Below are 13,461 nucleotides of genomic sequence, written 5' to 3' on the forward strand. Positions count from 1 at the left end.
TATCTTTAAGTTCAGATATGCATAGGTTGATTGACACCTCTGTTTTGAATATATTCCCATGAGCTCATGCCATTAATTCACCATCACAACAGATATTTTACTGAGCGTGAGCCATGCATACCACAGCCACCATTCTAGTACTAAGATACACTGAGGAACAAAAAATCCAGGCTTTCCTGAGCTCACATTGGAGTGGGGGCGTGGTGGGGAGACACAGGCATCAATGTAATAAACAGAAACCACGACAGGGCTGAGTGTTCTGGAGGAGAGGCACATGGTTTACTGAGGCTCCTGAGGTTGATCCCAGGTGCACCTTTGAGCTTTGCCTGCATGGTTTGAGTTTGTGGGCTCACCTGCATGTGTCCATGCATGCCCCATCTGCATGTCTGTGCATGGCTGCATCACCCCCTGCACATGTGCACTGCCCCTGGGCTTGCCCTCATGTGCCTGCTCCCCAGGGTGCCAGGCTATCAGCCTACAAGGCATTGTGGGTCTGGGCCCAGCCTGGTGCCCCCTACAGAGGCCTGAGCCTGCCTTCCCAGGAGGCCCAGGACTCTCACCCACGGCCCTTCCCTGCAGCTGGAGCAGACTCTGCGGCTGGAGTCTGGGGAGCTGGAGACGCAGGAGCCCAGGGGGCTGGTACGGCAGAGCGTGGAGTTGCGGAGGCAGCTGCAGGAGGAGCAGGCCTCCTACCGGCGCAAGCTGCAGGCCTACCAGGAGGGCCAGCAACGGCAGGCCCAGCTTGTGCAGCGGCTGCAGGGCAAGGTCAGGGCCACCCACTCCTGCTCCTGCCCTCCCACATGTTCACTTTGCACTACCCCAACCCCTGGGGCTCACCATCAGCTCCCCATCCCCAGATTCTCCAGTACAAGAAGAGGTGCTCGGAGCTGGAGCAGCAGCTGCTGGAGAGATCCGGAGAGCTGGAGCAGCAGCGACTGAGGGTGGGTGCCAGGGTGGGGCAGGGGCAGGCCCTGCCCTCTACCTGCCCAGCCTGATGCTTTAACCTTTCTCTCACCTAGAACACAGAACACAGCCAAGACCTGGAGAGCGCCCTCATTCGGCTGGAGGAGGAGCAGCAGAGGTGAGGGCGCAGCAGGGAGGGCCAGGGCTGGCAGGATGGCCCCCTGGGCGAGTGCCTGCTGATCCCCTGTGCCCCATTCAGGAGTGCCAGTCTGGCCCAGGTGAATGCCATGCTCCGAGAACAGCTTGACCAGGCAGGCTCGGCCAACCAAGCTCTGAGTGAGGACATACGAAAGGTGACCAGCGACTGGGCACGCAGCCGCAAGGAGCTGGAGCAGCGGGAGGCAGCATGGAGGCGTGAGGAGGAGGTGGGCATGGGGGTGCAGGGAGGCCAGCTTGACCCAAGGGGAAGGTGCACTGGAGAGGGAGCACTGTCCAAGGGAGCATGTTAGCAGAAGTAAATAGCCGTCATCACAATAGCTGGTCTTTATCAATGCGTAGCATGTACCATGTGCATGGTGTGCATTGACCTTTATTCCTCGTAATAACAGCATGTGGTAGGTGTTATCATTCTCCTGATTTTAAAGAGAGGTTAAGGCCGGTTGCTGTGGCTCACGCCTGTAATCCCAGCACTTTGGGGGGCTGAGGCAGGTGGATCACCTGAGGTCAGGAGTTCGAGACCAGGCTGGCCAACATGGTGAAACCCCGTCTCTACTAAAAATACAAAAAATAGCCGGGCGTGGTGGCACACACCTGTAATCCTAGCTATTCAGGAGGCTAAGAGATCGTGCCACTGCACTGCATCCTGGGCAACGGAGCAAGACTCTGTCTCAAAATAAATAAAGACAGGTTAAGTAACCTGCCCACAGTCATGCAATTGGCAGCTGGGAGGCAAAGCTAGGTCCCTGGCATTTTTTCCCTTCCTTGCTGCCTCTTGCAGCCAAGAGAGGATTTGAAACCCAGGTCCCTGTGCAGGAGGGAACCATGAGGCTTGGGAAGCTGAGCGTGGCTGCTTGGACACAACTTGCACACAGGCCCACAGGAAAACCCACTCCCTTGAACGGTGGTGCCTCCTGGAATGGTCGGAGATGGGGGAAGCTGGGGGAGGGAGTAAACCTGCTGTCACCCCAACCCTTCTCTCGGCATGTCTTCCCTCCAGTCTTTCAACGCCTACTTCAGCAACGAGCACAGTCGCCTGCTCCTCCTCTGGAGGCAGGTAGTGGGGTTCCGGCGGCTGGTCAGCGAGGTGAAGATGTTCACCGAGAGGTGAGGCCTGGCCGGGGACGGGGCAGCAGCTGAGAGCCAGCCCTGCTCTTTACATCCAACTCAATTCAGTTGAATTTCAGTTCAACTCAATGCACCTACTGTGCACAAGGGCGTGTGAGGACACAGAGGCAACTTGTAATAACCATTACCATAGTCATGGCAGTCAGCATTTATTAGATGTTTACTCTGAGCTAGACTCTTTGTATATTTCATTTCAACTAATATTCATAGCTTCCCTGTGAAGTAGGAACTGTGTTCATTCCCATTTTACAGATGAGGACATTGAGGCACAGAGAAGTTGAGTGATCTTCCTGAGGTCACACAGTAGTACATAAGTGGCTGAGCTGTGAGTTTGAAGTCTCGATTTTTCTTTTTGAGACGGAGTCTCGGCTTGTCACTGGCTGGAGTGCAGGGTCGATCTCAGCTCACTGCAAGCCTGGGCCCCGGTTTACCATTCTCCTGCCTCAGCCTCCCAAGTAATCACGACTACAGGCGCTCACGCCATCTCTGCTCGGGCTAGTTTTTTGTATTTTAGAGACGGGGTTTCACCGTGGTTCACCAGGATGGTTCCGACCTTCTGACCCGCGGATCCACCCTGCCCCGCCTCCCAAAGTGCTGGGATTACAGGCTTGAGCCAATCGCTACTTCATTTTCTTTTTTAAACGGGTCTCGCCTCTGTCACTGCTGGAGTGCAGTGGCACGATCTTGGATCACTGCAACCTCTTACCTCCTGGGTTCAAGGAATTCTCCTGCCTTAGCCTCCTGAGTTGCTGGGATAACGGGCATGCTGCCAATGCCTGACTACTTTTTTTTTTTAATCTTTAGTAGAGACGGGCGTTTCACCCATGTTGCCCAGGCTGGTCTCGAACTCCTGGAGCTCAGGCAATCCCAGCCAGCCTCAGCCTCCCAAAGTGCTGGGATTATAGGGCATGAGCCACTGCACCGCCAAAGTTCCTGGATTTTAATCCACTAGAATATTCAGCTTGCTACAAAGGACCCTCACAGCCTCTAGTGGTGAAATTGGTGACGCAGATCCCCAAAAATTTTGCATCAAGCGAAGCGCAGTGGTCAGTGATAAGGTACATGGGATGGTGAGGGAATGTCCTGGAGGCTCAGAAGGATGGGAGGGGTGGGGAGGTCAGGAAACCGGCCAGGAGATGGAATTTGCCCAGAGCCCCGGCTGAATGGGTGGGCTGAAGCAGAGCAGCAGGCACTCCAAGCAGAAGCAAGGCATGAGCGCAGGGAGGTGCGAAAGCCCATGGCAGCTGGTGGGGTTGAACGTGGCTGGGCTGGTACAGGGAAAGGAGAGCCTGCCTCAGCGTGGGGAGTTTGGGCCTGCCTGATCTTGAACAGGGGCATCTGATCGGTGTGAGCAGTCCACTCAACAGTAGTGTCGGGGAGGCTGTGGAGAGAGCCCCAAGGCAGGGGGCCAAGGTGTTTCATTTAATGCCTTAAAAACCTTTTAGTTAGTAATCTTTTCTTTATCTTTTCTTTTCTTTATGGCTCACTACAGCCTCGGCCTCCTGGTCTCAAGCAATCCTCCTACCTCAGGTCCTGTGCAGTTGGGACCACAGGTGCATGCCACCAGGCTTGCTGATTTTTTTATTTCTTGTAGAGTTGAGGTCTCACTTTGTTGCCCAGGCTGGTCTTGAACTCCTGAGCCCAAGTGATCCTCCTGCCTTGACCTCCCAAAGTGCTGGGATTACACACACCTGGTTTAATAATCTTTTCTTTTTCTTTTTTTTTTTTTTTTTTTGAGACGGAGTCTCGCTCTGTCACCCAGGCTGGAGTGCAGTGGCCGGATCTCGGCTCACTACAAGCTCCGCCTCCCGGGTTAACGCCATTCTCCTGCCTCAGCCTCCCGAGTAGCTGGGACTACAGGCGCCCGCCACCTCGCCCGGCTAGTTTTTTGTATTTTTTAGTAGAGATGGGGTTTCACCATGTTAGCCAGGATGGTCTCGATCTCCTGACCTCGTGATCCACCCATCTCGGCCTCCCAAAGTGCTGGGATTACAGGCTTGAGCCACCGCGCCCGGCCAATAATCTTTTCTTAATACCATCAAATAGCCAGTGTCTGGATTTTCCATATGTCTCATAAATGTCACAGATAGGCCAGGTGCAGTGGCTCACGCCTATAATCTCAGTACTTCGGGAGGCCCAGGCGGGCGGATCACCTGAAGTCAGGAATTCGAGACCAGCCTGGCCAACGTGGTGAAACCCCCATCTCTACTAAAAATACAAAAATTATCCAGGCGTGATGACACACGCCTGTAATCCCAGCTACTGGGAAGGCTGAGGTACCAGACTCGCTTGAACCCAGGAGGCAGAGGTTTCAGTGAGCCGAGATCACACCACTGCACTCCAGCCTGGGTGACAGAGTGAAACTGTCTCAAAAAAAAAAAAAATTCACAGATAGTCTTGCTTTAGTGTTTTCTTTATAATTTGTTTGAATCCAGATCCATAGACATTCACAAAATGTGAATGGTTGCTTTGTCTTTTTTTTTTGTTTTGAGATGGAGTCTCGCTTTGTTGCCCAGGCTCGAGTGCAGTGGTGCCATCTTGGCTCACTACAACCTCTGCCTCCTGGGTTCAGCAATTCTATGGCTGCAGCCTCGTGAGTAGCTGGGATTACAGGCGTGAGCCACCAAGCCCAGCTAACTTTTGTATTTTTAGTAGAGATGGGGGCTTCACCATGTTGGCCAGGCTGGTCTTGACCTCAGGTGATCCACCTACCTTGGTGGCCACAGAAAGAGACTCCATCTCAAAAAAAACAAAAACAAAAATTTTAAGTAGCCTTTTAATATTTTTATATTTTACTTTTGATTAAGTCACATGTTCACAAGGTTCACATTTCAAAAGGGTACACAGTAAAATGGCTCCCTCTCCCCGCTGACCCCAGATATTCCCCTTCCCTCCTTGGAGGCAAGCAGCATTATCAGCTTCTTTTTCTTTTTATATATACAATTTTTTTCTTTTTTCTTTTGGCCACCAAGTTACCACGAGATGCATTGTCAGTTTCTTTTTTTTTTTTTTTTTCAAGATGGAGTCTCCCTCTGTCTCCCAGGCTGGAGTGCAGTGGCACGATCTTGGCTCACGGCAACCTCCATCTCCCAGGTTCAAGCGATTCTCCCACCTCCACCTCCCAAGTAGCTGGGATTACAGGCATGAGCCACCACACCCAACTAATTTTTGTATTTTTAGTAGAGGTGGGGTTTCGCCATGTTGGCCAGGCTGGTCTTGAACTCCTGACCTCAGGTGATCCTCCCACTTCGGCCTCCCAAAGTGCTGGGATTATAGGCGTGAGCCACCACGCCTGGCCTATCAGTTTCTTAAGTGACCTTCCAGGGTTATCTTATATAATCAAATAAAGCAGATCACACACACACACACACACACACTTTTTTGTATATACGCCTGGTAAAATTTCATCTTCACAGTTCTTGAAAACGCTTTCCTCACCTACCAGTTTTAACTGGGAAGTGACTCTGTGTCAGACTGGGAGGAACTTTTTCACTGGTTTTCTCTGACCACAGAGTGTTCCACTGAATGGATGTACCATCATGTACTTAGTAACAGTCCCCTTTTGATAGACATTCAGGTTGTCACCAGGATTTTTTACACGAGCAATGCTGCAGTGAACCTCCTTGTGCACAAGCCATCTTCTCTGTGCTGGGGTATATCTTTGGATACGTTCTTAGAGGAGGAGCTGGTGGGAAGGTCCTATGCATGCATAGTTCTTGGAACTGTCCCCCAGTGCCCTCCCATGAGGGTGTGGTTGTACTCACCCTCATACCAGCTGTGTAGGGGAGTGCCTGTTACCCCAGAGCCCCTCCCTGTGTATTATTTGACCCTTTTTTTTTTTTCGAATCTGATAGTGGACAAATGGCATCCCAGTGTAGGGTTTGTTGTTGTATTTTTTTTTTTTCTTCCTCTTTTGTTTTTGAGATGGAGTCTCACTATGTTTCTCATGCTGGCCTCAAACTCCTGTGCTCAAGCAGTCCTGCCTTAGCTTCCCACATAGCTGAAACTGCAGGTGCATGCCACCGCACCCAGCCTAATATATTTTTATTTTTATTTTATTTATTTATTTTTTTGAGACGCAGTCTCGCTGTGTTGTCCAGGCTGGAGTGCAGTGGCATGATCTCGGCTTACTGCAGTCTCCATGTCCTGGGTTCAAGCAATTCTGCCTTAGCCTCCCAAGTAGCTGGGATTACAGGCGGGTGCCACCATGCCCCACCAATTTTTGTATTTTTAGTAGAGATGGGGTTTCACTATGTTGGCCAGGCTGGTTCAAACTCCTGACCTCAGGCGATCTGCTCGTCTTGGCCTCCTAAAGAAAGTGCTGGGATTACAGGCGTGAGCCACCACGCCTGGCCCCAGCATAGTTTTAATTTGTAGTTGGGAGCGAGCCCCATCCCATCGCCAGCCTATGCTCTCTCCCCAAGGGACCTGCTGCAGCTGGGAGGGGAGCTGGCCCGGACATCACGAGCTGTCCAGGAGGCAGGCCTGGGACTGAGCACGGGCCTGCGGCTGGCAGAGAGCCGGACGGAGGCAGCCCTGGAGAAGCAGGCCCTGCTGCAGGCCCAGCTGGAGGAGCAGCTGCGGGACAAGGTGCTCCGCGAGAAGGACCTGGCCCAGCAGCAGATGCAGAGCGACCTGGACAAGGCTGACCTCAGTGCCAGGTGGGTACCTGGTGGGTACTGCACAAGGCAGGCGTCCCTGCAGAAGGTAAAACTGGAGGGTTGGGGAGAAGGGAGCATCTGTTCACTAGGCACAGGGCCTTCCTCTGCGAGCTCAGCCAGTCTTCCCAGGCACCCCACTGAGGTTCCGAAGGCACTTGCCCGGTGTATATCATAAACAGCTTAGCCTCTGATGACAGAACTTGTGGCCGGGTGTGGTGGCTCACACCTGTAATCCCAGCACTTTGGGAGGCCAAGGTAGGGGGATTACCTGAGGTCAGGAGCTCAAGACCAGCCTGCCCAACAGGCAAAACCCTGTCTCTACTAAAATACAAAAACTAGCCGGGCATGGTGGTGCGTGCCTATAATCCCAGCTATGAGAGGCTGAGGCAGGAGAATCGCTTGAACCCAGAATGTGGAGGTTGCAGTGAGCCAAGATCACATCACTGTATTCCAGCCTGGATGACAGAGGGAAACTCCGTCTCAAAAAAAACAAAAAAAAAGAACTTGTGCCCCTTACTCCTGCCACCTGGACACGTCCTCAAGTGCTTTCCCACGAGATAAAGCTGGTGGGAACCTCACTCCTGTTTCACAGATAAGTGTGAGGTCTGGAGAGGAGCCGGGACTTGCCTAAGGTCACACAGCCAGGGAGGTGGATGTTAGGGTCCCTGCCTCGGGTTTGGAGAAGCATGGTGGACACAGAGCTACTGGATTTGAGAGGCAGGGGTGGTCCCCTGTTCACCTCTGTTGCTCCCCCAACTCCAGAGTGACAGAGCTGGGCCTGGCAGTGGAGCGTCTTCAGAAGCAGAATCTGGAGAAGGATCAGGTCAACAAGGACCTCACTGAGAAGCTTGAGGCCCTGGTGAGCTGTAGCTTCCCCTGAGATGTGGCAGGGTGGGATGGGGTACCGGCCAGATCCATGGACGCAGGCTTAGGGCTGGGCTGCCTGGGCCACCCCCAGCATCCCACTCACACTCAGGTTCAGCCCTCACAGGTGTGCAGTCTTCGTGGTAAGCACACTCACCTCCTCCATCCCATTTCTTTCCCCCAGCAGCCCTGTAGCATAATCCTCATGACACAGATGGGGAAACTGAGGCCCAAGAGGGGAAATGCTTGTCCAGTCTCAGAGCCAGTAAGCGGGAGAGTGGGGACTTGAACTCCCATCCGCGCTCTCCAGGTCCAGATGCTGCCTCAGGCAACCCAGCTGCTCCCCCTCCCCCACCAGTGGGACACTCACTACTCCAGGGTACAGCCTGGTTTGGTCACCCCTCTGTGTGGGGCCTGGCCTGGGTTCTAGGTTTGGCTCTCCTCCAATCGACTGTGTGACCTGGGGCAGGACACAGCTCTTCTTTGGGCCTGGACTGTTCAGCGAGGGCCTCGGGCCTGCTGTGAGGTCTACCAGGTGGCTGGCCTATGGACATGGCTTCAGAGGCCACCTGGTCAGTGGTGGGCCAGGGAGGGAGGGGAAGGGGAGGTTTCAGATAAGACAGAACCTGGACCACCCTTTGTCTCCCTAACCGCACTCCAGGAATCCCTGCGGCTACAGGAGCAGGCGGCCCTGGAGACAGAGGACGGAGAGGGGCTACAGCAGACCCTAAGGGACCTGGCACAGGTGTGAGCCCAGAGAGGTGGGAAGACAGGGCCCTGCCAGGCGGTCCCGGGCTCCCCCACCACGCCTTTTGGTGGCCTGGGACTGAACTGCAAATGGGTGGGGGCCTAGGGCCCAGGCTGTAGCTGCTCAGCACCCCTGCTAACTCACCCGGCCCCTGCCCTGGGCAGCCCCCAGTCTCAGAGGGGAGGCACGGCCCTTCCGGAGCCCACCTGACGCCAAATGATGTCTTCGCAATAAATCGGAGGCCTCAGCTGCGAGCTGAGAACTGAACTAGTGGAGGAGGTGAAATCAGGAAGGCTTCTTGTAGGAGGGATCATTTGGGATGAGGCGGCCCCCAGCCTAGTCTGGGCCTCTTTGTCCAGCTAACCCCGCGGTTCCTAACTCTGGCCTCCTTCTGCCTTCCTCCCCTACCCTCAGGCCGTCCTGTCGGACTCTGAGAGCGGGGTCCAGCTGAGTGGCTCCGAGCGCACGGCAGATGCGTCCGACGGCAGCCTGCGGGGGCTCTCGGGCCAGCGGACCCCGTCCCCACCGCGGCGCTCCTCACCGGGCCGAGGCCGTTCGCCCCGCCGAGGCCCCTCCCCGGCCTGCTCAGACTCCTCCACGCTCGCCCTGATCCACTCCGCCCTGCACAAGCGCCAGCTGCAGGTCCAGGTAGGAAGGGGTTTGAGTGTTCTGGGCGCCACCAGAGGCCCCGGGGGAGGTGCTCACGCCCTCCGGGTGGGGGTGGGGGCAGGGGCGGGGTCGGGTCCGGGGCCAGGGTCCGGAACAGGAGTCTGAGCGCCCTGTGGTGCAGCCAGAGCCCTTAGAAATAGTGTCTGAGGGTGTCAGGACCCCCAAGGAGGTGGCCGAGAGCTCTGCGGTGAAACGGAGCCCAGAAGTAGGGGTGCTTGGGCAGCTGGTGGAGGGAGAGGAATGCGGCAGTGTTAGGGTCTTGGTAGAGAGGGAGACAGGTACAGAGCCAGGACCCTGGGAAAAGGTCTAGCAAGGGGAATCTGAGCCTAGGATGAGAGGAACTTGGCAACTAGGGGCAGAGTCAGGGTAGGGAGGAGTCTGAGGGTGGAACCGGGATGCAAAGGGGAGGGGCCTGGGAGCCCTGGGGGGGTTCCGGTCAGATCCCAGGAGACTAGTGTTCCTGGGGGTTTGTGTGGCATGGGGGGAGGGGAGACTTTGATAGGAGTTGTCCGGGACCCCAGGGAGGTGAGGGCTCAGAGGGTGGTGAGGGCACATAGTAGGGGAGTGGAAGCCTGGATCTCAGGCCTAGGCCCCTATCCTGTCCCAGGTCAGGTCCAGACCCTGGACCCCGCCTAGCGTAGGCTGGTGTGTATCCCTAGAACCAGAAGAGAGTAGGTGGGCTCTGGAGGCCTCCCAGGACCCCTCTAGACTCTGTGATCCCCACGCCCCAGGACATGCGTGGGCGCTATGAGGCAAGCCAGGACCTGCTGGGCACCCTGCGGAAGCAGCTTAGCGACAGCGAGAGTGAACGGCGGGCCCTAGAGGAACAGCTGCAGCGCCTGCGGGACAAGACCGATGGCGCCATGCAGGCCCAGGAGGACGCCCAGCGCGAGGTGCAGCGGCTGCGGAGTGCCAACGAGCTCCTGAGCAGGTGCCCGGGAGGTCTGAGCTGGGGGCTGCTGAAGAATAAATAAACATCTGGGCATAACACCAGTCGAGCCTTATGCGCTAATATTGTCTCCAGTAGCTACATGTGCCTATTAATATTTATTTATTTGTTTATTTATTTATTTTTGAGACGGAGTCTCGCTCTGTCACCCAGGCTGGAGTGCAGTGGCGCGATCTTGGCTCACTGCAAGCTCTGGCTCGGTTCATGCCATTCTCCTGCTTCAGCCTCCTGAGTAGCTGGGACTACAGGTGCCCGCTGCCACGCCAGGCTGTTTTTTTTGAGACGGAGTTTCACTGTGTGGCCTAGGCTGGAGTGCAGTGGCACGATCTTGGCTCACTGCATCCTCCGCAGCCGAGGTTTGAGCAGCTCTCACCTCTGTGACTCCCCGAAGTAGCTGGGATTACAGGGCCCACTACCACGCCCGGCTGATTTTTTTTGTATTTTTAGTAGACATGAGGTGTCACCATCTTGGCCAGGCTGATCTTGAACTCCTGACCTGGTGATCCACCCACCTCGGTTTCCCAAAGTGCTGGGACTACAGGCATGAGCCACCGCGCCTGGCCAACATTTATTTTTATTTATTTATTTTTTATTTTTTATTTTTTAGGATGGAGTCTCACTCAGTCGCCCAGGCTGGAGTGCAGTGGCGCGATCTTGGCTCACTGCAAGCTCCGCCTTCTGGGTTCACGCCATTCTCCTGCCTCAGCCTCCCAAGTAGCTAGGACTACAGGCGCCTGCCACCACGCCCAGCTAATTTTTTGCATTTTTAGTAGAGACGGGGGTTTCACCGTGTTAGCCAGGATGGTCTCGATCCCCTGACCTTGTGATCCGCCTGCCTTAGCCTCCCAAAGTGCTGGGATTACAGGCGTGAGCCACTGTGCCTGGCCAACATTTATTTTTTATTATTCAGTTTTGTTTTGTTTTGTTTTGCTTTGTTTTGAGTCATGCTCTTGCTCTGTTTCCCAGGCAGGGGCGCAATGGCTCCATCACAGCTCACTGTTGCCTGGAACTCCCAGACTCAAGCGATCCTCCCACCTCTACCTCCCAACTGTTCCTAGTTGGGGGCCAGGGCCTGGGCCTGGCCTGGGGAAGGATATGGGACCGATGCTTGAGAGTTAGGTTTCCACTCCCTTCCTCTGTGCCCTCACCACCCTCTGAGACCTCACCTCCCCAGGTCCTGGGCAACTCTGATCTCAGCCCCAAGGATGCTAGACAAGCCCCCAACATTTCTAAATTTTTTGTAGAGATGGGGGTCTCACTATGTTCCCATGCTGGTCTTGAACTCCTAGCTTCAAACACTCCTCCCACCTCAGCCTCCCAAATTGCTGGGATTACAGGCATAAGCCACTGTGCCTGGCTCTATTAAAATTTAATTAAAAATATTAAAAAGTGAAAATTCAGACTGGGTGTGGTGGCTCATGCCTATAACACCTACTGTGTGCCGGGCTCTTGGCTGAGTGTTTTTTATGTACTCTGTCATTTAGCCTTCCTGTCAAACTCATGCAATTTGGAACTCTGTTGTTGTAAGCTTGAGAGACTCGCTCAGACTCGTACAGTGTTGTGTGGCTGGGGGTGGCAGGGCGGGAATTGGAATTCAGGTCCATGTGAGAGTAAACGGAGGCTTTCCATGCCTGGAAAGGAGATCTTTTTAAGTAGTTGTGTTCACAGCAAACATCTCATTTGGCATTTTGCTATTTGTACTTAACAGCACATTGTCGACTGGGCACAGTGGCTCACGCCTGTAATCCCAGCACTTTAGGAGGCCAAGGCGGGTGGATAACTTGAGGTCAGGAGTTTGAGACCAGTCTGGCCAACATGGTGAAACCCCATCTCTACTAAGAATAAAAAAAATTGGCCAGGCACAGTGGCTCACACCTGTAATCCCAGCACTTTCGGAGGCCGAGACTGGAGGACTACCTGAGGTCAGGAGTTCAAGACCAGCCTGACCAACATGGAGAAACCCCATCTCTACTACAAATACAAAATTAGCCATCCATGGTGGTGCATGCTTGTAATGCCAGCTACTTGGGAGGCTGAGGCAGGAGAATCACTTGAACCCGGGAGGCGGAGGTTGTGGTGAACTGAGATCACACCACTGCACTCCAGCCTGGGCAACAAGAGTGAAACTCTGTGTCAAAAAAAATAAGTAAATAAAAATAAAAGTAAAAAATAAAAAAAGTTAGGGCCGGGTATGGTGGCTCATGCCTGTATTCCCAGCACTTTGGGAGACCGAGGCGGGCAGATCACTAGAGGTCAGGAGTTTGAGACCAGCCTGGCCAACATGGTGAAACCCCGCTTCTGCCGGGCGCGGTGGCTCACGCCTGTAATCCCAGCACTTTGGGAGGCCGAGGCGGGCGGATCACGAGGTCAGGAGATCGAGACCATCCTGGCTAACACGGTGAAACCCCGTCTCTACTAAAAATGCAAAAAATTAGCCAGGCGAGGCGGCGGGCGCCTGTAGTCCCAGCTACTCGGGAGGCTGAGGCAGGAGAATGGCGTGAACCCGGGAGGCGGAGCTTGCAGTGAGCCGAGATCGCGCCACTGCACTCCAGCCTGGGCGACTAAGCGAGACTCTGTCTCAAAAAAAAAAAAAAAGAAACCCTGCTTCTAACTAAAAATTCAATAAAGCTGGGCGTGGTGATAGGTGCCTGTAATCCCAGCTACTCGGGAGGCTGAGGCAGGGGAATCGCTTGAACTCTGTAAGTGGAGGTTGCAGCAAGCCGAGATTGTGTCACTGCACTCCAGCCTGGGCGACAGAGTGAGACTCCATCTAAAAAACACAAAAAACAAAAAAATTGCTGGACACAGTGCCTCATGCCTGTAATCCCAGCACTTTGGGAGGCCGAGGTGGGCAGATCGCGAGGTCAGGAGATCAAGACCATCCTGGCTAACACGGTGAAACCCCGTCTCTACTAAAAATACAAAAAATCAGCTGGGTGTGGTGGCAGGTGCTTGTAGTCCCAGCTACTTAGGAGACTGAGGCAGGAGAATGGTGTGAACCTGGGAGGCAGAGCTTGCAATGAGGGGAGGTCACGCCACTGCACTCCAGCCTGGGTGACAGAGTGAGACTCCATCTCAGGAAAAAGAAAAAAAAAAAATCATGTCGTGAAGTTTTTTTGCACCTACTGCCAGTGAGGAAAGTGGCAGCTCACAGCAAGTCTTTGGGGTCCCCGTTGCTGCCTTCTCCTCCCGCCCCTGCTGTGGGCACCATGTGCCTATGTAGCAGGAAGCTGTGGGATCTGCAGACTCAGCTCTATCAGGCTTCCCAGAACTGAGAGGCATGGGGTGTTTATAGGGGGCATTTCCTGGTCACATGGCCTAGC

At 54.4% G+C, this 13,461-nt stretch overlaps 1 protein-coding gene across 9 annotated transcripts in view; it reads left to right on the forward strand.

The window, feature by feature from the left end:
* The window catches only part of LOC100998646 (rootletin), a 52,330-nt gene that overhangs the window by 6,851 nt on the left and 32,018 nt on the right, over positions 1–13,461 (forward strand). For all 9 annotated transcript variants that reach the window (XM_003891200.4, XM_021936562.2, XM_021936552.2 and 6 more), the window contains 10 exons: positions 580–765; positions 858–941; positions 1,020–1,081; positions 1,163–1,328; positions 2,120–2,226; positions 6,672–6,908; positions 7,671–7,767; positions 8,434–8,517; positions 8,935–9,168; positions 9,921–10,120. In XM_003891200.4, the coding sequence (XP_003891249.3) occupies positions 580–765; positions 858–941; positions 1,020–1,081; positions 1,163–1,328; positions 2,120–2,226; positions 6,672–6,908; positions 7,671–7,767; positions 8,434–8,517; positions 8,935–9,168; positions 9,921–10,120 (1,457 nt within the window). The remainder of the gene's footprint in view (positions 1–579; positions 766–857; positions 942–1,019; positions 1,082–1,162; positions 1,329–2,119; positions 2,227–6,671; positions 6,909–7,670; positions 7,768–8,433; positions 8,518–8,934; positions 9,169–9,920; positions 10,121–13,461) is intronic.

This window comes from Papio anubis, chromosome 1, assembly GCF_008728515.1.
Source record: "Papio anubis isolate 15944 chromosome 1, Panubis1.0, whole genome shotgun sequence".
NCBI lineage: Eukaryota > Metazoa > Chordata > Mammalia > Primates > Cercopithecidae > Papio > Papio anubis.